This window comes from Coregonus lavaretus (assembly GCF_964263955.1).
Source record: "Coregonus lavaretus genome assembly, chromosome: 3".
Lineage (NCBI taxonomy): Eukaryota > Metazoa > Chordata > Actinopteri > Salmoniformes > Salmonidae > Coregonus > Coregonus lavaretus.
The window spans coordinates 23767210-23791590 of NC_139990.1; the positions used below are offsets into that span (position 1 = coordinate 23767210).

General features: G+C 42.4%; 1 protein-coding gene across 1 annotated transcript; it reads right to left on the reverse strand.

Moving 5' to 3' along the window:
- Positions 1-663: 663 nt before the first annotated feature.
- Positions 664-24272, reverse strand: LOC311122829 (vacuolar protein sorting-associated protein 45-like). The gene is made up of 15 exons (XM_084158108.1): positions 24020-24272; positions 22193-22327; positions 21400-21460; positions 16382-16461; positions 16026-16094; positions 15706-15843; positions 15520-15630; positions 14088-14222; positions 13441-13554; positions 13051-13218; positions 11994-12152; positions 11436-11543; positions 11197-11318; positions 10842-10973; positions 664-1373 (listed from the first exon to the last, which is right to left on the reverse strand). The coding sequence occupies exons 1-15, from the start codon at positions 24110-24112 to the stop codon at positions 1286-1288; spliced, it is 1713 nt and encodes a 570-aa protein (XP_084014234.1). The 5' UTR covers positions 24113-24272; the 3' UTR covers positions 664-1285.
- Positions 24273-24381: the final 109 nt, after the last annotated feature.

Here is a 24381-nt window from a genome sequence, read left to right on the forward strand (position 1 = left end):
TTCATTTCCTGTTGAAAACACTTTGTTGTATTCCTTATGAACATAACCCAGGCAATGTTGTTGTTGCGGAGGATTAGAGGATCTGATTTGGGGGTGGTGGTATGGAGAGGTTTTATAGAGAGGCAAGCTGAATATCTGTGGTCCATGTGGCTGGCAATGGGGGTAGGCACTTGGCAAAGAATCAATCAACTGCCAAACATGGGCTGCCAAACATTTTGGTTGTTTGTTGTGTGAGGGGGAAAACCCAAAGACTTTCTGCATTCAATTCCTTACCCAAACATGAAATCACTGAGTGGAACCAGAGCAATCACACTAGCCCACAAACAAAGACCAAACACAGCCAGCAGTAGATACAGTTTACGAACTGTACTTTCAAGTCATAGCAGAAACATGGTGCAGGAAATACTGTCCAAACGAAAGTACAACAGAGGGGAATTTCTCAAAGATATTCGGAGAGAGTGTGGCTTAGCATAATGGACTTGAACGGAGGAAGATGATTATGTTATCATTATTGATCTAAGGGGGAAAGTTGTGCACAATAACATGAATGAAATCAAAACAGTGAGGGCTACTTCCATGAACTGCCACAAGAAATGGGTTATGGGAAATAATTACACCATAACAGGAAACGTGTACAAGATAAACAAGGAACACACAACATTTCACTCTTTACATTTATTGGTATTTTCCACAAAATATTCAGTCATTTCAAAATCAGTAGGTTTGGACGACATGTATATAGCATGGGGAAATGTACATAGGCAAGGAAGGAAAACATACACTGTACATAATGTTGTCTTAGAGATATATATTTTTAAATATTCTGGGCCCAAATATGAACTTTTAAGATAAACAAGACTCTAAAGTCTTCGCGCCACTTCTGTTTTCAGGAATTAAATAAAGGTCTAATAGACTGGAGTTTTCCACTTAACTCCAATTTAAGGGGAAATGTTACACTGCAATTTGTTCAAATATTGGACACTAACATTGAGAGTGTTGTGCTCTGTTCAGTCACAAGTCAGTTACGTGGGGAACAGATTGCTTTGGTACCCAGGGTTAGGTAACCTGGCTGTCTAATTGGGTCACATGTTCATTTGGTTGGAGTTAATTGGCCCAGTTACAAGAAGTTTTTAAGGGGTCGATAAAGAGTCCAGCTGTGTGGCAGTGACAGCTGAGAGCACTGGAATGTTTTTAGTGGGACACATCCATGAATTAAAGCATGGGCTAGTGATAACAATAAGGAACAGACACAACATTTAGTGAGAGTGTGTGTGTCAACAAACATTCAACGTCTGTTGGGATGACCACCCGCCCTCTGTACCCTCTCGCCGCCGTGGCTCGCACCCGCCATCAATGTCACTTCCTCCAGGAAGCTGTGAGAGAGGGTAGAAAAGGGACATTATGATATCATTCCGTTAGTTCCTCATGAGGCTGAGAGAAGCATGAGCAGTACTGCCGGTACATCAACATCATCTCTGTGACTCACAAAATATGTTTTCATCTAAAAACAGAAGCCCATATACAGTGGTATACATGCAGACATGAATACCTCAGTCCTAGCCCTGTGTTACACACACAATTATTGTGTCAGTGTGTGTCACTAGGGTTTCGGTCTGTAAAGCAAGGATAGGGCTGAGACAAGGCAAAAAAAACAAGAGACCCTCTAGAGAAATGTCAAAATACCTATTTCTGTTAGCTGTTCAACCCAAGACATTTCAAGGTGTCATTGCAAACGACACGAGAGATTTAGGCTTCCTGTCACTGAAAGGCAAGGTTCTAAAGAGCAGCCATCTTGTCTCTCTTACAGACCTCTGCCAATGAAAGACGCTCATTTATAAAAATGTAATTTTGACTTATGATAGAGCAGTAATTACAGAGTACTATAGTGATATATCAGCGATACCAGTGTGACATTTGCCGATGTTAATGCTCATCTGTTCGCAGTGGGTTTCCATTCATGCAGCCTGCTCTGGGTGACTAGCCTATATCAATGAGTGACTAAACACATGGTCTGGGACCTAGGTCAGATAGCCTACCATCCACCCAAGTACTAAAAAAACAGTAGCCATCTGTTGGGATCTGGTGGAGCCTTGATGGCTGTGCATTTGTCTGGTAATTGAGCCTGAAATGTGCTTAATAACGATTGTCCTGACTAATATGACACATCAGGAGCTCAGAGCAGCATGGCATCCCAGAACGGTGCGGTAGAGATGGGCAGAAACAACAAGCTTCTCATCATTACCCTCAAACCAGCCAGGATTGGGCTGGAGATGCATCACTGGCAACCGGCTAATATAAATGCACTGAGTTGAAAATCCCATGGTGGTGGAACATGTATCAATCTGCATGCAGGATATTCCAGTTATAGCTGGAAATGTGTTGGTTAAAGAAGCCAAATCACTACACAGTACAGTGACATTATACAATTATTCCATTTCATATTTTTCAAGTCTGTCTCAAGCTACATTGGAAACCAAAGGTCCATCAAGAATATCCAAGTTAAAGTTCCTGGGTGGAATAAATATTAACGGGCAAATCAAAAGACCAATCTAGAAGAATAAAATTGAGACAAGGAAGGCGGGCCAGATCCTCTAATTGGACATTTGCTGTACACCTTTTTAATTAATTTGCCATGTTCGTATTTTTACATTTTAAAAATTTAACTTTTATTTAACCAGGGGAAAACACATTGAGACCTAGGTCTCATTTGCAAATGTGCCCTGGGAACAATACAGAAAAGAAAATTATACACAATTTAAAACACAAAATTAAATAAATAGCAAATATTATACACACAATAAACAAATCAAACAAAACAAACACATTTATCAATGTAAAAATCCCTTTCTCCTAAACTGACCCTGAGACAGCAACACATCCAAATGAAACGTTACTTGGAGATTATTCCACATGATAGGGGCCTGGTAGGAAAAGGCAGATTTACCCAACTCTGTGGATACACGTGGAGTCTCCAGCATTAACCAACCCTGTGATCTAGTGTTGTAATCAGAGTTTTTTTAAATCCTGAGGTTAAAGTTCAAAGGGCACAAGTGAGCAACATGGTATTGAACCTACAACCTTGAGGTCATAAATATGCCCTGGCTATTTCGAAACAAAGCTGCCTAGATAGGGTCTCATTCAACCAGAGTTCAATATCAGTCCTGGTTATCAAAAGGCAGATTCCGACCCCTGCGGTGACGATGGTAGTGGTAGGCATTTACTGTATTGGTAGGCATTTACAGTTCATTCAGAAAGTATTCACACCCCTTGACTTTTTCCACATTTTGTTGTGTTACAGCCTGAATCAAAAAAAATTAAAATTGAGAGATTTTGTGTCACTGGCCTACACAGAATACCCCATAATGTCAAAGTGGAAATTTGAAAAGCTCAATAAGTATTCGAGCCCTTTGTTAAGGCAAGCCTAAATAAGTTCAGGAGTAAAACTTCGCTTAACAAGTCACATAAGTTGCATGGACTCATTCTGTGTGCAATAATAGTGTTTAACATGATTTTTTTATGACTACCTCATCTCTGTACCCCACACATACAATTATTTGTAAGGTCTCTCAGCCGAGCAGTGAATTTCAAACACAGATTCAACCACAAAGACCAGGGAGGTTTTCCAATGCCTCGCAAAGAAGGGCACCTATTGGTAGATGGGTAAAAAAAAAAAAGCAGACACTGAATATCCCTTTGAGCATGGTGAAGTTATTAATTACACTTTGGATGGTGTATCAATACACCCAGTCACTACAAAGATACAGGCGTCCTTCCTAACTCAGTTGCCGGAGAGGAAGGAAACCGCTTAGGGATTTCACCATGAGGCCAATGGTGACTTTAAAACTCCCTAAGGTCGATGGCCACGCCCCTGCGGAAATAGAATTAGCATTAGCATTGGATGCGTCTCAATCTATCGGTGAAAGGGGACAGAGCTAGAGCAGTGTTTGTCAGACCATGAGATATCCCGAAAATTGGTCTTCTCATAAAATCGTCTGTAGCTACCGAACGGTTTGGCCTAGAAACGAAGATGAGACTCTCACAAACACTATGGCATTCTCTGTTATGCTCTACGACCCCCACAAGCGTCTTGGGACTCGTCTAAAGTCGGTACAGCCGATCTGCCAACTTCTGTCTGTAGTGTCCGAACAGTTTGGGCTACACACTAATATGAGTAAAGGTGACTCTCACGAACACGTATATGTTGGTGTTTTGCTCTAGGACGCACATAGGCCTCACAAGACTCATCTGAAGGTCCCCTCGGTACCAGTTGAAAAAATTTATGGAAGTACAGTATATATGGAGACTGTTTAGTGCCAAAAAGAAGGGGTTAAATACATGTAAAAATGTAATAATAAAAAAATGTTTCCTGATCTTTCTTATATCTCTCAGATATAGGACAGACACTTCAGAACAAACTTCCTTTAGATTTTTTTGGGGGGACTATAGAATCTGTTATTCAATGCGTTTTAATGGGTTAATAGCAGTAAGGCCCACCAAAAACAAATGCAGCTAAAGAAATTACAAATATAAATGTATACTTCAAGGGGTCTTAAAATTCTAAATCAAATAGCAAAATGATTGTTGGGATGACCTTCTTAAAACAATTCCATATAGCTTAGTAGTATCCCCCAAACTGAGGATGGTTACTCCACAATAGTAACCTAAATGACAGAGTGTAAAGAAGGAAGCCGGTATACAATAAAAAAATACTCCAAAACATGCACCCTGTTTGCGATAAGTAAAACTGCAAAAAATGTGGCAAAATAATTAACTTTATGTCCTGAATACAAAGCATTATTATTGGGACAAATCCAACACAACACATCACTGAGTACCACTCTTCATATTTTCAAGCATTGTGGTGGCTGCATCATGTTATGGGTATGCTTGTCATCGGCAACGACTAGGGAGTTTTTTTGGGGATAAAAAGAAACGTAACAGAGCTAAGCACAGGCAAAATCTTAGAGGAAAACCTGGTTCAGTCTGCTTTCAAACAGACACTGGGAAATTCACCTTTCAACAGGACAATAACCTAAAACACAAGGCCAAATATACACTTACCAAGACGACATTGAATGTTCCTGAGTGGCCGAGTTACAGTTTTGACTTAAATCAGCTTGAACATCTATGGCAAAATTTGAACATGGCTGTCCAGCAATGATCAACAACCAACTTGACAGAGCCTGAAGAACTTCAGAAATAATAATGTTAAAATATTGTACAATCCAGGTGTGCAAAGCTGTTAAGAGACTTACCCAGAAAGACTCAAAGCTGTAATCGCTGCCAAAGGTGCTTATAACATGTATTGACTCAGGGGTGTGAATACTTATATATTAGATATTTCTGTATTTCATTTTTAATAAATGTGCAAAAAATTCTGGTTTTCACTTTGCCATTATGGGGTATTGTGTGTAGATTGGTAAAAAATAAAGAATATTTAATCAATTTTGAATTCAGGCTGTAACAACAAAATGTGGAATAAGTCAAGGGGTATGAATACTTTCTGAAGGCACTGTATCTGCAGCTTTTGGTCCACTGAGGCGGTACACAGTAGTAAAGGGTGGCCTGGACAAATCCCCCAAAGCGGTTTACTGTGTCTTTGTGTGGCTGGTTGCAGGGAGCATTATCACAAAACAACTTGTGAGTAAGTACCTATGGGCAGCGAGCGACTCATGCAGTACAAAAGGGTGGAAAGACACAGAGGAGAAGCTTAAAGACGCATTAAAGAGCCCCATTCATATTGGCTTACAGTGCGTCTGTGGGTGAGGGGGTAGATCATGGTCCAAATGCACCACGCTGCGCTATGAGCTAAAAAAAAGCATGGGACGTGCCGTCACAGCCAACATTAAAAGGATAAATAATGGGCAAGTAGATGTTAGAAGAGTACTTCAATGTGCATTGTAATTTTCCGATCATAGGCTTTTTTAGCTTTTAACCCAACCAACACACACAAACCCTGAAAGAGTTGGAAGCCAGGGTCAGCCAACACCTTGCCCTGCCCCCCTCTGCAACCTACGGGTTAAGTGCCTTACTCAATGTCACAACAGCAGGAGACAGCATCTAGATGGCATCTATCTAGGGTCACTAGAATCTGCCCTAAGAGCTAAAATATAAACAGTCGGAATTTAGAATCAAGGAAAACGTAACAATTAAAATACAGCTAGCATCAGAGAACTGAAATATGAACGTGGCAGTATGTCAACGTCAGCTTATATAAACAAGCCTGTGACAGACACAACAGAGACAACATCAAGACACAAAAAATGTAAACAAGCCATATATAGCGAGCATCAGCATTTCGCTAGCATGGGACAGCAATGGCACGTTAAAAATAAACCTCACAACACACACAGGTGCACCTATCATCTTTGGCAGCACAAGAGAGAGTGCTGCAGTACAACACGAAACTCCTCAGGATCAGAGCAAGGTTGCAAGTTCAATTCCAAGAGGTAGAAATTGTTAGATGGTGTTGCATAGCCCAGAGCGAGAGACACTTCACTTGAGCTGCATCAGCAAGCGCTCCGCTATAAAATGTCAAAGGCACGGCCAAGGAGCATCATCACTCAGCACATAAGTGCTGCTTAGCAACCCAGGTAATGTAATAGCACTGCAAACCGGAACCGTTGGTCTCTCTTGCCTAAATCACTTCTCGTGTAAGACCTGGTCAATCTCAACCTGCTCAGGTTGGAATCTCATAAAAGGTTGATGAGGAGCATTAAGTTGTCATATAACCGGGAAATAAATGTTTGGTTTGACGTCTGTGTTTGACGTCTGTGTGTGGGTGTGTTTCTGTGTTTCCAGACCCCATGATGAAAGAGAACAGTGGCGATCCCACACAGGAGTGTCAGAAGGGGCACTGCAAAAAGAGCGCTGACGCATCTCCTGAGCACCCCTGTGTTACGTGATCACACAATGTTCTATTCAGCTCAGCTCAGCCTGAGAGAGAGATAGAGAAAGAAAGAGAGAGAGCAATAGAGGGAAAGAGAGAGGGAGAGGGGGAGAGGCTGAGAGAGGCCGTGAGTAGAGAGAATCTTCATTCAGCAAACACAGTCAGAGAGAAAGAGAGAGAGAGAACAAGAGAGAGGAGTCGCGATTCGGTAAATGCCTGGTCAAGCAAGAACTGCTTTTCCGAGGAAGGGCCTTGATTCCACATTTTCATGCAACACAAAGAACAACTAAAGGTTCAAAAGACGAAGGTATGCAAGCTGAATTACTCTTTAGGCGACTCCATTCAAGCAAGGGATAACATGGACATAGTAAACGCTAAATGTCTTAAATGTAAACCATACCGAAGACAACTAATATCCTTAGTCATCACCTGAACAGTGAACCCCCATGAGTAGAAAAGTTACATATCAAAGGGACATTTTACAACAACAACAAAAAAGATTTTAATGAGTGAAATGGTTATCGAGTAAAATTCCCCTTTAAAATTAGTGAAGTCATCTCAGTAAATTGAACAAAAACTTTATGTACAGAACAGAACACTGACTCCCAGGTGACTGAGTCGATGTTCACGTCATAAGAAGGAATTCCCCTCGACCATGCCAACAAATTGGGGAAAACAAACATTCTTTCCCAACTTCGTTGTCAATTTCTTGTTATACAGAAATAACAAACATGTCAAAAAGCTACTGTGTTGTTCAATGTACCTGTAACCAGGTCAGAAAGCCCGACCTACGGTTCGCAGTGCTCCCACGTAGGGAAATAAAGCCTGCGAGAAGAGCCCTGTGGCTTCAGGCTATTTGGCGTGGGAGAGTGGGAAGTGTCCAAGTAGGCTACACTTAGCTATGTGTGTGGAAAACATTTGTTCACAGTTAAGACATTTAACTTGTTTAATATAGGCAGTTTGTAACTTCACTCACTATTTGTAGCTGTATAGTCAGTTTGTTTGTGTTGTTAGTCTTGGCTTGCTTAATGTTCCTGTCGGTAGCTACAGTGCCTTCAGAAGGTATTCATACCCCTTGACTTATTCCACATTTTGTTGTGTTTACAGCCTGAATTCAAAATGGATTAAATATATTGTTCACACCCATCTACACACAATACCCCATAATGACAATGTGAAAACATGTTTTTTGAAATGTTTACAAATGTACATAATTATTCACACCCCTGAGTCAATACTTTGTAGAAGCACCTTTGGCAGCGATTACAGCTGCGAGTCTTTCTGGGTAAGTCTCCGAGAGCTTTCCACACCTGGATTGTGCAACATTATTATTTTCAAAATTCTTCAAGCTCTCAAGTTGTTGATCATTGCTAGACAACCATTTTTCAGGTCTTGCCATAGATTTACATGCTGATTTACACTACCATTCAAAAGTTTTAATGGAATATCTACCTAGGCGTACAGAGGCCCATTATCAGAAAACATCAGTCCTGTGTTCCAATGGCACGTTGTGTTTGCTAATCCAAGTTTATCATTTTAAAAGCCTAATTGATCATTATAAAACCCTTTTGCAATTATGTTAGCACAGCTGAAAACTGTTGTGCTGATTAAAGAAGCAATAAAACTGGCCTTCTTGAGACTAGTTGAGTATCTGCAGCATCAGCAATTGTGGGTTCGATTACAGGCTCAAAATGGCCAGAAACAAAGAACTTTCTTCTGAAACTCGTCAGTCTATTCTTGTTCTGAGAAATTATGGCTATTCCATGTGAGAAATTGCCAAGAAACTGAAGGTCTCGTACAACGCTGTGTACAACTCCCTTCAAAGAACAGCGCAAACTGTCTCTAACCAGAATAGAAAGAGGAGTGGGAGGCCCCGGTGCACAACTGAGCAAGAGGACAAATACATTAGAGTGTCTAGTTCGAGAAACAGACGCCTCACAGGTCCTCAACTGGCAGCTTCATTAAATAGTACCCGCAAAACACCAGTCTCAATGTCTGCAGTAAAGAGGCGACTCCGGGATGCTGACCTTCTAGGCAGAGTTGCAAAGGAAAAGCCATATCTCAGACTGGCCAATAAAAAGAAAAGATTAAGATGGGCAGTCTGAGATATGACTTTTTCTTTGCAACTCTGCCTAGACGGTCAGCATCCCAGAGTCACCTCTTCACTGTTGACGTTGAGACTGGTGTTTTGCAGGTAAACAGGATGCATCTTTTGGAATATTTTCTGTACATGTTTCCTTCTTTTCACTCTGTCAATTAGGTTAGTATTGTGGAGTAACTACAATGTTGTTGATCCATTCTCAGTTCTCCTATCACAGCCATTAAACTCTGTAACTGTTTTAAAGTCACCATTGGCTTCATGGCGAAATCCCTGAGCGGTTGCCTTCCTCTCCGGCAACTGTTAGGAAGGACGCCTGTATCTTTTGTAGTGATTGGGTGTATTGATACACCATCCAGTGTAATTAGTAACTTCACCATGCTCAAAGGGATATTCAATGTCTGCCTTTTTTTATTTACCCATCTACCACCAATAGTGTCACTGGAAAGTTTATTTTCTAGCCTACTGTAGCCTATATTATATATACACTGTATATAAAGAGTTTCCGTCAGGAAAATTCAGCGCCGGACAAGTGACTGAGGAAGATTTTAATTCATCGGACATTTGAGAAATGTACTGGTCATCCATGCATTGGGTGCATAACCCATTAGAGCGTCCACCCACACAGACAGCATCATCAATAAACTAAGGATATTGGCCAAATGAGACATTTACATTTCCTTAAAAACAGCCTATAACAAATTACAAAAACACTATTCCTTGCAAAATTGTATAGCTTATTGTTTTATTGGATTTTACTTTCCTAAAACAATAATTGTCCACCTCACGGTTTAGCTGTCAGAGATTTGAGCACTAAATGCACCAGGGCATTGCATACATAGGCCTATAGGCTGTATGATATGAATATTAAAACAATTAATATAATAAAAGGAAGAGAAGCTTAGGCCTAGCCCCAGAGAGAGAGAGAGATATGCCAGTGGCATGCTACGACACCAACATGTACTTCTTTATGCTTGTCAGATAGGCTACTGCCTCTGCTGTTACAGATATAGGCATACAGAAAGAGGCTAATTCGTAATTTTTCTATAAGAATATTTTTTAAATAAAGATAAGCATTATATCGTTAGATTAAATCTGGTAGGCCTAAAACATTCTTCCTCACCTCCAGCACCCCCCTCAAAATATCTTCCCGAAGCTATGGCTGGGACTATTTGTAATGCAAGACAAATTGACATGTTGTGAGCTTCAGTAGGCTATGTCATAGCACATTGTATTAGGCCTAAATGTCCTGGAGAAGCTTGGCCATATTAACATGTGCATGGACCTGACAGTATCACCACTAATGAACGATGATGTCATTCAGATTTGTCTCTCGGAAATGGCCTTATCATAGTAAGCATGGGAAAGAATGGAAGAGCTTTGGTGAGTGAGCGTGTGTACAATGAGATGAATAGCAAAACGGAGAACACCATCGTGTTCGGGAGAGTCTCATCTTTCCATGGAGTGGTCATATTAGTTAGGCCAAACCGTTCGGACGCTACAGACATATTCGTGAGAAGACCGATTTTCGGGATGACTCATGGTCTGACAAACACCGCTGTAGCTCAGCCACCTTCCACCGCAGATGCGGAAGGCCGCCATTGGCGTATGCAATGGATTGAGACGTAGCCCATGCAAAAACAGATATCTCTAGATTAAACAGACAGATTTTGATGGGGATTTTTGTATTATGCTAATTAGATTTCCGCGGGGGCGTGGACATCGACTCTAGGGGGTTAAGCCATTTTGATCATATGTATTGACCTGGTAAAAAATAATGGATGTCTAATGGCTATGTTTGGATGTAATTTGACTGAGGCGACTAGGTCACGAGGAGTGTTTGATGATTCTGACCTCTTGGTGTTGTGGATGGTGGTGCCGCCCAGTACGATCCGAACCCCTGGCATGGTGCGGTTCAGGTTGTAGACCGCCAGCGCCTCCTCATAGGTGGCCCCTCCGATGACGAACACTATGATATCCTGTGGCCTGAAGAGGAAATACATGGTAATCACTGATAGGCTAGCATCCGGTTGGGGTCATCCAATTATGGTGATGAACTGTAGGCTTATGTGCTCATACACACAGAATGTGTGTTTTTACGTATCATTGATAGTGTGTAGAATTGCGTGTGTTTGGCTATACAGGTGTAGGGTCTGAGGTTGTGTCTTTAAGTGTGTCTAAGTAAGTGTGTGTGTGTGTATCACCCTACCTGTCTCTAAGGGAGCTGGGTCCTAAGTAGGGGAACTGACTGTCCTTCAGCCGCCCCTTGATCAGCTGGTCCAAGGTCTCCTGCAGTAACGGTGCATGCTGTGTGTACACATTCTCAACTCCCTGGAGACACGCACGCACACAAAACAAAAGGTGTTTTATTAGAATCTGGTTGAAAATGGCTAGATGGACACAAAACTACAGCTAGTATCTGTCTAAATTATGGGGAGAATGGTGTACCTTCAGCCCCTTGAAGAACTGTTTGGTGATGGCGACTGCGTCTTGGGGGTTGATGAGGTCACTTCCTCTCACCCTCTTCCCTCCATACTCCACCATGGACGTTACCATCTGAGGTAAAAGATGCCGGTTAAACAGGATAAAAAGGCATAATTTGATTATTCTAACCCTGTCTAGATTAATAAGACAGATGCATCAAACATCTGTGTAGCTCAGTTGGTAGAGCATGGCACTTGCAACGTCAAGGTTGTGGCTTCGATTCCCACGGGGGGCCAGTATGAAAAAATAAAAAATAAATAAATAAAATGTATGCACTCACTAACTGTAAGTCGCTCTGGATAAGAGCATCTGCTAAATGACTAAAATGTCAAATGTAAACATACCAACATACTGTATGTACATTGTTGAGTTGAATGTATATTTATTTATCCCCACAGGGGCATTGAAAACTCCCAAATTAATAACATATTCTACATAATATAAGACAAGTACAACAACAGTGTACAGTCCTCATGTTGGCCCAAGGGCCAGGTAGTGGGACAGTATAGAATGATCCCTTACCCTGCGATGCCTCTCTGACACGCCCTTCCTGTTGAGCTCCTCCATGAGGCCCGGCAGGATGCTGCTGCTGTGTCTCTCGTAGCGCAGTGCGTACAGCATCACCAGGCGCACCGCGTCCAGCTCACTCACCCGCGGGTTCTGCAGCAGCCGACGCACATTCTGTGGAGAAACAGGGAGTACATTTTACATAGCGTTTAATAAAATCTTTATTTTGTAATTATACTTCACTATGGTTTCTATGTGCAGTGTTTAAGTGTATTCTGATAGTCACTATTATAATTGGCCAAGTCTATACACACGATACAGCAGTGGGCTGTCCTCTTCTTCAACCAACACAAAGTACAGAGAATATTGTGTGTCTTTCTGAATGCTTTCATGTGAACTATTGGTGTTATTGTATAATAAAACATTGAGCTGTAGGCCCCCCCCAGAAAAAAAACCATGTGATGTTAGGGGGGCGGCAGGTAGCTTAGTGGTTAAGAGCATTGTGCCAGTAACCGAAAGGTCGCTGGTTCTAATCCCCGAGCCAACTAGGTAAAAAATCTGTCGATGTGCCCTTGAGCAAGGCACTTAACCCTAATTGCTCCTGTAAGTCGCTCTGGATAAGAGCGTCTGCTAAATGACTAAAATGTAATGTCACATGACAGTGATAGGACCCCCTACATTTACATATTGGGCAGTGTCTGCTCTTTGTCTACCACATGTCATGTCTATTTCAGTACTGTGTCTGGTCAGTGTCTAGCCTCTGTCTGGTTCATATTTGACTTGTGTTTACATCTATATATATAGTAGTGTATTTCTAGTCAGTCTCTGGCATCAAGTCAATGCAGAGCAGGATTGGAGTGTTGATTAATTTCAGGAAATTCTATTGGGAATAATAGAAATGTGTTTCCTACCGGTAAATTAAAAAATAAAGCTAGTTAGCATTGGTTTGCAGACCTAACTCTAACTTCCTACATACTGGACACCGAGACATAAAAATGGTATCCACTAGTTCATCTGACTCTGGGGAAGTAGATAAAGGGCCTCGTTAACATAATCCCAAAGTATCCCTTACCTGTGATGCGCTTGAGTGGTCATTCTGGCAGGCCAGCTCCTGTTCCACCTCTGACACCTCCATCAGGTGCCTCTCGCTCACCATGCGAGACAGCTCGCCCACCACAGTCACATGCTTCGACACTGTGCCTGACATCTTTTTGAACTGGGGGTAGTTGTCCACAAACGCCTGCAGAGAAAAACAGAGGGAAAGATTAAAAAGTAGAAAGAAAACAAACGTGCAGCAATTATTTAAAGTTTGTATCATTATTGTAATTAAGAGATAATTAATCTAATTGCGATTGGTTATTAACTAATGAGGCTGAGATGTGTTAGTGGTCCTAAATGAGCAACTGCTACAGGACATGCTGGGAAATTGAGTTCCTGTGGGACTACAGTGCCCAGCTCTCACCTTCATATCAGAGATGGATTCCAGCTTTTGTTGCTCCTTGGGCTTCTTCTTCTGAAAGTCCTCCATCAGGTTCTTGATGTTTGTGCCGATCTCTCCAAAGTTCAGGTACAGATTCTGAATAAGAGAATGTGTGAGTGAATTGGAAGTTGTCAGCCAACGTCTGGCCCTGTCGGAATTCTTTAACCTTCCCTCACTGACCAACTGCTACACATTCCGCCAGATATTTTCCTTCAGAGTCTTCTTACAGAGGGTTGCTGAACTGCCTTCCTAACCTCTAGGCCAGGGATCATCATCTAGATTCAGCCGCGGGCCGATTCCTTTCTTGAGCGGATGGTCAGGGGGCCGGAACATAATTACAAATAATTTGTAGACTGCAAATTGACCGCAAGAAGCCCAAATAGATATAACATTTGATTCAAACATAATCATTTCAAATCTTGCTTACATTTGTATACGATCACATCTCTCTATTACGCGTGGGTATACTTTGGAACAGATTTCCAAAATTGTAATCACTTGGCGCTGAAATTCAGCCCGTTGGGGAACCCTGCTCTAGGCTACCTGCCAGCCTGCCCAAATGGGACCGTTTCAATGCAAAAAGGAACATTTGTGTAGAATTGGAACCAGGCCTAGAGACTGGGACTCACGTTGGCATAGAACTCATCGTTCTCTGCAGACAGCACCACCTCCTTCAGCTCCTTGCTGATCCCTGGGACTCGGGACAAGTCAATACGGTTGTTGTTGAGGCCAAGCAACTCATGCACCATGGCCTGGTACGTCCACTAGAGAAAGCAGGGCAACAAACAATGAAACCAAAACAATGAAACCTACAATTCAAATAAAGTTAACTTAATCTCTACTAATTCCATTCAGCGATGAAGGGTGTATGAGGTTTTCGCCAGTTGATTAGCTTTTCTAATGTACGCTAAAGATTGGTACATTATGTGTGACACAAAGGGCCTTGAGTACATGAGCTAGTTCACTGTGCAGGTTGCAGGCTTGGTAAATGTATGTATAAGACTCTGCTGCCCCCAAGTGATCAGAGGCTGCAGTACACATCAGAATGATGTGAATATACTGCAAGTACGTAGTATATATGACTTGGTCATTGCCTACCTTTTTGTAAAAATGTAGCCTGGGTTCCGACTGATAAAATGCTCAGTCTGGTACCAAGCTAGAAAACAGGTAGATTATCTTTGAAATGTATCTTCTGACTATTAGTTCCAACGGACATTTGTTATTGGAAATATTCAGACAACACTTAGTTTTCTTCTGTTGTGCATACTGAACACGACCCTGACTCTTAGTTCTGACCTGGTTGAGTAGTGGAGTGATGGCATCATCACCCTGACACTTAGTTCTGACCTGGTTGAGTAGTGGGGTGATGGCGTCGTCACCCTGACTCTTAGTTCTGACCCGGTTGAGTAGTGGGGTGATGGCGTCATCACCCTGACTCTTAGTTCTGACCTGGTTGAGTAGAGGGGTGATGGCGTCATCACCCTGACTCTTAGTTCTGACCTGGTTGAGTAGTGAGGTGATGGCGTCATCACCCTGACTCTTAGTTCTGACCTGGTTGAGTAGTGGAGTGATGGCATCATCACCCTGACTCTTAGTTCTGACCTGGTTGAGTAGAGGGGTGATGGCGTCATCACCCTGACTCTTAGTTCTGACCTGGTTGAGTAGTGTGGTGATGGCATCATCACCCTGACTCTTAGTTCTGACCTGGTTGAGTAGTGGGGTGATGGCGTCGTCACCCTGACTCTTAGTTCTGACCCGGTTGAGTAGTGGGGTGATGGCGTCATCACCCTGACTCTTAGTTCTGACCTGGTTGAGTAGTGGGGTGATGGCGTCATCACCCTGACTCTTAGTTCTGACCTGGTTGAGTAGTGAGGTGATGGCGTCATCACCCTGACTCTTAGTTCTGACCTGGTTGAGTAGAGGGGTGATGGCGTCATCACCCTGACTCTTAGTTCTGACCTGGTTGAGTAGTGTGGTGATGGCATCATCACCCTGACTCTTAGTTCTGACCTGGTTGAGTAGAGGGGTGATGGCGTCATCACCCTGACTCTTAGTTCTGACCTGGTTGAGTAGTGGGGTGATAGCATCATCGCTGCGGTCCAGGATGAGCAGGAGAGGAGGCACTTCTGTCTTCCTGAAGTCAAACAGCTCATACTCCTTGGTGATGATTTGCTGGGGGAGGAGAGGGGTAGTGAGATTGGCGTGTACGCGCGTGCATGTGATAGGTGTGCATGTGATATTACTCACCTTCACGCTCTCTCCCAGTCTCTTGGCCATGTCTGAGGACAGCTGGTAGCGGATCATGGGACATTTCTTCAAGGCCAACAGCACCGAGGTCAGACCCTGGGTGGTACGTGGCAGGAGAGTGGGCTCCCAGCTTCGACCCTGCAATACACACACAGTATGAGATGGGAATGCACTCTGTAAATAGATCCAAAATACAGAGGGAATATGACATATGCAGAGACAAATATTAAACATTAAACTAAAATCAATGCAGATGAATAATAAACCACAATATAAATTGTCACATATCCAAAGCGTCATGGCATATTTGCATGTCTTACCCTTGCCACACCACTGAGGTTGAGGGAGAAAAGGTGTGGGTTTACAGCAATGAAGTCTCCATAGAACTCCTGCAGTCATATAAGAGAGAAATTGAATTATTCGTTTCCAGTTTAAATGTCAAAGGATTACCTGGCTATTACAAGACTACGTGTACTATAAAGTGGTTATAACTAGAAACAGAAATGATAAACATGTGGAATCAGGACTAGTAGGAAAAACCGGTGGACCATCATTCCACCAAAAACAACAATAAAAAGAAAATCCCAGAATAGTAAAACAATTAATACAAATATTAATAGTTGGGTACCTAACTGATGAATACTGTCCTACAGTACTGCCCTTAGCGTTAACTTACCTGCACTTCTGCAACCACCTCCTGTTCATCCGCCTCGGCCAGGGCTTTTATCTCACTCTTACTGATGACGTTGCTGAAGTCTAGAAAGGATTATGAGGAGGATGTCACCCAAATGGGAAAAATAATATATTGGAATATATTTAAATAAAATTTAAATATATTGGGGAAATGTATTTTTCTAATATATAAATAGATAAATAAATAAATACACGCTCACACCTCACAACCTTCTCTACCCCAATGTTGAGTCTCTATTGACCCCTGGAACATTTTTACATTTACATTTTAGTCATTTAGCAGACGCTCTTATCCAGAGCGACTTACAGTTAGTGAGTGCATACATTATTTTTAAAATTTTTCATACTGGCCCCCCGTGGGAATCGAACCCACAACCCTGGCATTGCTACATCCCTGCCGGCCATTCCCTCCCCTACCCTGGACGATGCTGGGCCAATTGTGCGCCGCCCCATGGGTCTCCCAGTCCCAGCCGGCTACGACAGAGCCTGGATTCAAACCAGGATCTCTAGTGGCCTTAGACCACTGCGCCACTCGGGAGCATTAGGTTCCAAAATAGTTTTTTGGCATGCAAAAGATGGATCATTGAGTTGTAATTGAAAATAAATTCTCCAGCTATTGAGGTATAGCCTACCTGCCAGTTATGAAACATAGTAAAAAATAAATGAGGTGTTTATTTCGAAAAGACACTTGAATGTAGAACATATCTGTAAATATATTTGAAAATAAATTCAAATATATTTTCAATCACAATTTGTCATGTTCCATCATTTTTGTAAAAATTGCTCAGGCTTAGTAAATTTGGTTGGGGATCATTTATGGACAGTGATATTTAAACCGTGTCTCTGATTTTTTAAGCAGATTTAAGTCAGGACTGAGACTAGACCATTTAGGAACACTCAACACCTCTTGGAAAGCCATTCTGGTGTGTATTTGGTATTAAATTGTTTGGAATTGTCTCTCTGAAAAATAAAGGTTTTCAGAAGACTGAGGTGGGTTTTCCTCTAACTTTTTTCCTGGGCTTTGCTCCTTTCATATTTATTTGGATCCTGACAAACTCATCAGTCCCTGCTGATGACAAGCATACCCATAACATGATGCTGCCACCACAATACTTGAAGACTGAGGTTAGTTTAAAGTATTAACTTAGTTTTTTCGCCCCTGCCTACAGGACTCCTCCTTGCTAGCTAGCGGTAGACGGTGTCTTTCGCTCCCACCTGCTCTCACCGTTGTTAACAAAACTGCTGGAAAACAGTGCGCGACAGGCGGGGGGCTAAGGACACAGTCTACTGGTCGCCCCCGCCTCCTAGCTAGCTAGTTTTTTTATTTTTTTATTTAACCTTTATTTAACCAGGTAAGCCAGTTGAGAACAAGTTCTCATTTACAACTGCGACCTGGCCAAGATAAAGCAAAGCAGTGCGATAAAAACAACAACACAGAATTACATATGGAATAAACAAAACGTACAGTCAATAACACAATAGAAAATCTATATACAGTGTGTGCAAATGTAGTAAGTTATGGAGGTAAGGCAATAAATAGGCCATAGTGCAAAAATAATTACAATTTAGTATTAACACTGGAGTGATAGATGTGCAGAAGATTATGTGCAAATAGAGATACTGGGGTGCAAATTAGCAAAGTAAATAACAATGTAAATAACAATATGGGGGTGAGACTACATCCGAAGTCAAGGATCGGTAGGATAGTCAGTTTTACGAGGGCATGTTTAGCAGCATGAGTGAAGGAGGCTTTGTTGCGAAATAGGAAGCCGATTCTAGATTTAACTGGATTGGAGATGCTTAATGTGAGTCTGGAAGGAGAGTTTACGGTCTAACCAGACACCTAGGTATTTGTAGTTGTCCACATATTCTAAGCCAAACCCGCCAAGAGTCGTGATTCTAGTCGGGCGGGCAGGTGCAAGCAGCGTTCGATTGAAGAGCATGCATTTAGTTTTACTAGCGTTTAAGAGCAGTTGGAGGCCACAGAAGGAGTGTTGTATGGCATTGAAACTCGTTTGGAGGTTTGTTAACACAGTGTCCAATGAAGGGCCAGATGTATACAAAATGGTGTCGTCTGCGTAGAGGTGGATCTGAGAGTCACCAGCAGCAAGAGCGACATCATTGATATACACAGAGAATAGAGTCGGCCCGAGAATTGAACCCTGTGACACCCCCATAGAGACTGCCAGAGGTCCAGACAACAGGCCCTTCGATTTGACACATTGAACTCTATCTGAGAAGTAGTTGGTGAACCAGGCGAGGCAGTCATTTGAGAAACCAAGGCTATTTAGTCTGCCAATAAGAATGCAGTGATTGACAGAGTCAAAAGCCTTGGCCAGGTCGATGAAGACGGCTGTACAGTACTGTCTTTTATCGATCGCGGATATTATATCGTTTAGGACCTTGAGCGTGGCTGAGGTGCACCCATGACCAGCTCGGAAACCAGATTGCATAGCGGAGAAGGTACGGTGGGATTCGAAATGGTCGGTGATCTGTTTGTTAACTTGGCTTTCAAAAACTTTCGAAAGGCAGGGCAGGATGGATATAGGTCTGTAACAGTTTGGATCTAGAGTGTCACCCCCTTTGAAGAGGGGGATGACCGCGGCAGCTTTCCAATCTCTGGGGATCTCAGACGATACGAAAGAGTGATTGGCTAGTAATAGGGGTTGTGACAATTTCGGCGGCTAGGTTTAGAAAGAAAGGGTCCAGATTGTCTAGCCCAGCTGATTTGTAGGGGTCCAGATTTAGCAGCTCTTTCAGGACATCAGCTATCTGAATTTGGGTGAAGAAGAAGCGGAGGGGGCATGGGCAAGTTGCAGCGGAGGGTGCAGAGCTGGTGGCCGGGGTAGGGGTAGCCAGGTGGAAAGCATGGCCAGCCGTAGCAAAATGCTTATTGAAATTCTCTTTTATCTTAGATTTATCGGTGGTGACAGTGCTTCCTAGCCTCAGTGCAGTGGGTAGCTGCTCTTATTCTCCATGGACTTTACAGTGTCCCAAAACTTTTTGGAGTTAGTGCTACAGGATGCAAATTTCTGTTTGAAAAAGCTAGCCTTTGCTTTCCTAACTGATTGTGTATATTGGTTCCTGACTTCCCTGAAAAGTTGCATATTGCGGGGGCTGTTCGATGCTAATGCAGTACATCACAGGAGGTTTTTGTGCTGGTCAAGGGCAGTCAAGTCTGGGGTGAACCAGGGGCTATATCTGTTCTTATTTCAGCATTTTTTTTTTATGGGGCATGCTTATTTAAGATGGAGAGGAAAGCACTTTTGAAGAACATCCAGGCATCCTCTACTGATGGAATGAAGTCAATATCCATCCAGGATATCCGGGCCAGGTCAATTAGAAAGGCCTGCTCGCTGAAGTGTTTTAGGGAGCGTTTGACAGTGATGAGGGGTGGTCGTTTGACCGCGGACCCATTATGGACGCAGGCAATGAGGCAGTGATCGCTGAGATCCTGGTTGAAGACAGCGGAGGTGTATTTAGAGGGTAAATTAGTCAGGATGATATCTATGAGGGTGGCCATTTTTTACGGATTTAGGGTTGTACCTGGCAGGTTCCTTGATAATTTGTGTGAGATTGAGGGCATCTAGTTTAGATTGTAGGACGGCCGGGGTGTTAAGCATATCCCAGTTTAGGTCACCAAGCAGTACGAACTCTGAGGATAGATGGGGGGCAAGCAATTCACATATGGTGTCCAGGGCACAACTGGGGGCTGAGGGGGGTCTGTAGCAAGCAGCATCAGTGAGAGACTTATTTCTGGAAAGGTGGATTTTTAGAAGTAGAAGCTCAAACTGTTTGGGCACAGACCTGGATAGTATGATAGAGCTCTGCAGGCTATCTCTACTAGTGACACCTTATCTTATGAGTAAGTATATAATTTGTATCTATTATTTGCTAACTTTGCCATGAAATGAGCAGCAGCAGTACAGAACCATCGCTAGACCGGCACATTAGACGCACATTCCTCACTCGCTATATGCGCAATTAAAGGGCCAGATGCGCAATTAAAGGGGAATTACACTCAAATCGAAATGTTTTCTTTCAGACCTAAATAAAATGTGTCTTCTGATGTGATTTAAGCATTGACATGGACTCATAACATCCAATTTCACTTTTTCTCTAGGATAAATTGTAATTTTAAGAGTGAAAAACTAAACAAATCTAAAACCAGGAAAAATGTAACTGTGAACCTAATTTGGAGAAGAAAAAAAAACATTTTATAAGGCCCCCCTTATTTTATGAGGTATATATAATGACAGAAAACATACTACTTTCTCTTGTACACTAAGGACCTGGGGAAGAGTTGCAGGGGAGAGAAGAAGAGAAGAATGTGCCTATTTGAAAGCTAGAAAAAATGTGTAGCTCACGACATGTTTAATTTTTAAAAAGTAGCTCTAATGCTAGAAAAGGTTGGAGACCCCTGCCCTAGACACTGTAATGCGTGAAAAGCCCAGGAGGCCGGCCGCTTCTGAGATAGTGAAATTGGCGCACCTGGCACCGATGATCATACCACGCTCAAAGGTCAATAGTTTTGCCCATTCTAATGATAAATCGAACCGTAACTGAATGCCTCGATGCCTGTCTGCCTGCTTTATATAGCAAGCCACGGCCACATGACTCACTGTCTGTAGGAGAAAACTCGTGAACGGGGTGGTGTACCTAATGAACTGACCACTGAGTGTATTTGAAAACGGAAAATGTTGGAATATGTCCATATATTTAAATATTTAGATATCTGTAATTGACATACATGTTGTTAAAATATATGTAAATATATCATTTTTCCGTATGGGCAATTGCCGCCACCATGAAATGTTGATGCATGGTCAATCGCAATGTCAATAAATGTTGAGTCTTTAGGTCTAAACCATATAAACGAGCCAGGGACATAAAATCTTAGTCCTCTTTATCTGTATTTGGTAGATCCGATCTATCTAAAAACCTGCACAAGAATCAGAACAGAGAACCATATGATTTGAACAACAGTGCAGAAGTCCTTACAGATGAAGTAGACACTGTACTTTGGTCGCCTGAGCTCCTGTATCAGATTTTCCACATTCTCCTGTAAAGAGGGCAGAGAGAAAGTCGGGGGTGTCATGCAAATCCAAAACTGAGCACGACTAAAGTACTTTGCCTCCAAATAGCGCATAGTGTATGGATGCAATGCAATATGCAGTGTACATTCAGTATAGGTACAATGAAGAAGTTGACATATGCATTCATACAGTTGTGGATGGACACAATCCAGTAGATACAGAGCATGTAGGCTACAAAGTCTTAAAGGCCCAGTGCAGTCAAAAACGTGATTTTCCTGTGTTTTATTTATATTTCCACACTATGAGGTTGGAATAATACTGTGAAATTGTGAACATAATGATAATCCTTTTTAGTGTAACAGCTGTTTGAAAAGACAGCCTGAAATTTCAGTCTGTTTTGGTGGAATGGAGTTTTGGCCTTCCATGGTGACATCACCATGCAGTAAATGTGTTAATAGACCAATAAGAAAGAGTTCCAAACCTCTCTGCCAATAACAGCACATTTTCAGTTGTTTTCTCCTCTCCATTCAGATCAATCCGAGACAGTCCTAGCAAAATTCATGCTTGAGAAATTGCCCTGCTTTAGAAATTGCTAAGAAGCTATTTTGTTTATTTTTGACTATTTTAATTGAAAACAATCACAGTAAGGTAGTCAGTTGTTACCCAGAAATGATTTGATATGGAGATAAAAATGTCTGCATTGGACCTTTAATGCAGAGCAAAGGCTGGCTACAATGTGCATACAGTGACTGGGGCACCTTGGTTGGCCTGAGGAAGCAGATGGCTTTGAGGTGCTTCATGTTGTCTCGATTCTGTGAGTCGATTCTTTCGAACAAGTAGACCTCCTTCTGTAGGATCTCGGATTGAGTGTAGACCACACTGACGATGCTGGTCTGATGGGACAAGCACAAACAAATAGGCATGATGACCAAACGTAACTGTAATGCAGTAAATTCGTTTCTACATGAGCCAGAGATTTTGCAGAGAGATGAATGAGATTCATTATTTTGCTTCCATTACTGTTTGTTACAGCTGAAAGGTTACAGTCCTGAATATGGTATTGAGTCCAAATGATTCAGGCCTATGCACATTTTTGTATCCTCCTCATCAGAATACCTCTCTGAGTAGCTGCTGACAGTATGACATTATCAAAAGCTTGGTTCTCCTATCTATATAATTAAAGGATAAGTTTCCTTTTTTACAACCAAATCTCTATTTTTGATATAAATGGCATTTTAGACAGGTCCAGACACTTTTTTTGTGATTTCACATGTTTTTATAAAATCAGGATTTGTTGAATAATTCAAGGTTCTGTCCTTCAATGTGTCTGTCTCAGATAGGCAACACATACACTAAATGGCCAAAAGTATGTGGACACCAATTCAAATGAGTGGATTTGGCTAATTCAGCCACACCCGTTGCTGACAGGTGTATAAAATCGAGCACACAGCCATGCAATCTCCATAGACAAACATTTGCAGTAGAATGGCCAGTACTGAAGAGCTCAGTGACTTTCAACGTGGCACCGTCATAGGATGCCACCTTTCCAGCAAGTCTGTTCGTCAAATTCCTGCCCTGCTAGAGCTTCCCCGGTCAACTGTAAGTGCTGTTATTGTGAAGTGGAAACATCTAGGAGCAACAACAGCTCAGCAGCGAAGTGGTAGGCCACACAAGCTCACAGAACGGGACCGCCGAGTGCTGTAGTGCGTAAAAATGGTCTGTCCTCGATTGCAACACTCACTACCGAGTTCCAAACTGCCTCTGGAAGCAACATCAGCACAAGATCTGTTCGTCAGGAGCTTCATGAAATGGGTTTCCATGGCTGAGCAGCCGCACACAAGCCTAAGATCACCATGCGCAATGCCAAGCGTCAGCTGGAGTGGTGTAAAGCTCGCCGCCATTGGACTCTGGAGCAGTGGAAATGCGTTCTCTGGAGTAATGAATCATGCTTCACCATCTGGCAGTCCGACGGATGAATCTGGCTTTGGCGGATGCCAGGAGAATGATACCTGCCCGAATGAATAGTGCTAACTGTAAAGTTCGGTGGAGGAAGAATAATGGTATGGGGCTGTTTTTCATGGTTCAGGCTCCTTAGTTCCAGTGAATGGAAATGTTAACGCTACAGCATACAATGACATTCTAGACGATTCTATGCTTCCAACTTTGTGGCAACAGTTTGGGGAAGTCCCTTTCCTGTTTCAGCATGACAATGCCCCTGTGCACAAAGTGAGGTCCATACAAAAATGGTATGTCGAGATCGGTGTGGAAGAACTTGACTGGCCTGCACAGAGCCCTGACCTTAACCCCATCAAACATCTTTGGGATGAATTTGAACGCCGACTACGAGCCAGGCCTAATTGCCCGACCTCACTAATGCACTTGTGGCTGAATGGAAGCAAGCCCCCGCAGCATGGAGGCTGTTATAGCAGCAAAGGGGGGACCAACTCCATATTAATGCCCATGATTTTTGAATGAGATGTCCGACGAGCAGGTGTCCACATACTTACAAAAGTAACCTGATACATTGTAACCACTGTGCATCGTTAGAACCACTACATTGTAACCATCCTAGCTACATGACTTACCGTCTCTTTATCCATGAGCAGAACCTTCATCCCTGGCCCGCTGTTTTCTATCATTTTGGAGATATACTGCTTGACAGCAAGTGTCACATTCATTTTGACAACGTCGTGAAATTCTAATGATGACAGCTTGAAAAATACCCAAAGGCCGATTTCTATTAACTAAAGATCTCTTGCACCAGGCAACGCTTCAATTCGTTTTATGTCAAATTAGTCTATTGTTGACAAATATTCAGCTCACCTTCGAAATGAACTCGAGTTACATTTCCGGGTGAAGAATTGGTCAACTGCAGAGTGTAACGAATGATCTACGACCAGTTTGTAGAGCAAAGAACAGGAAAAAGCATAAACTGAGCATGCATTTC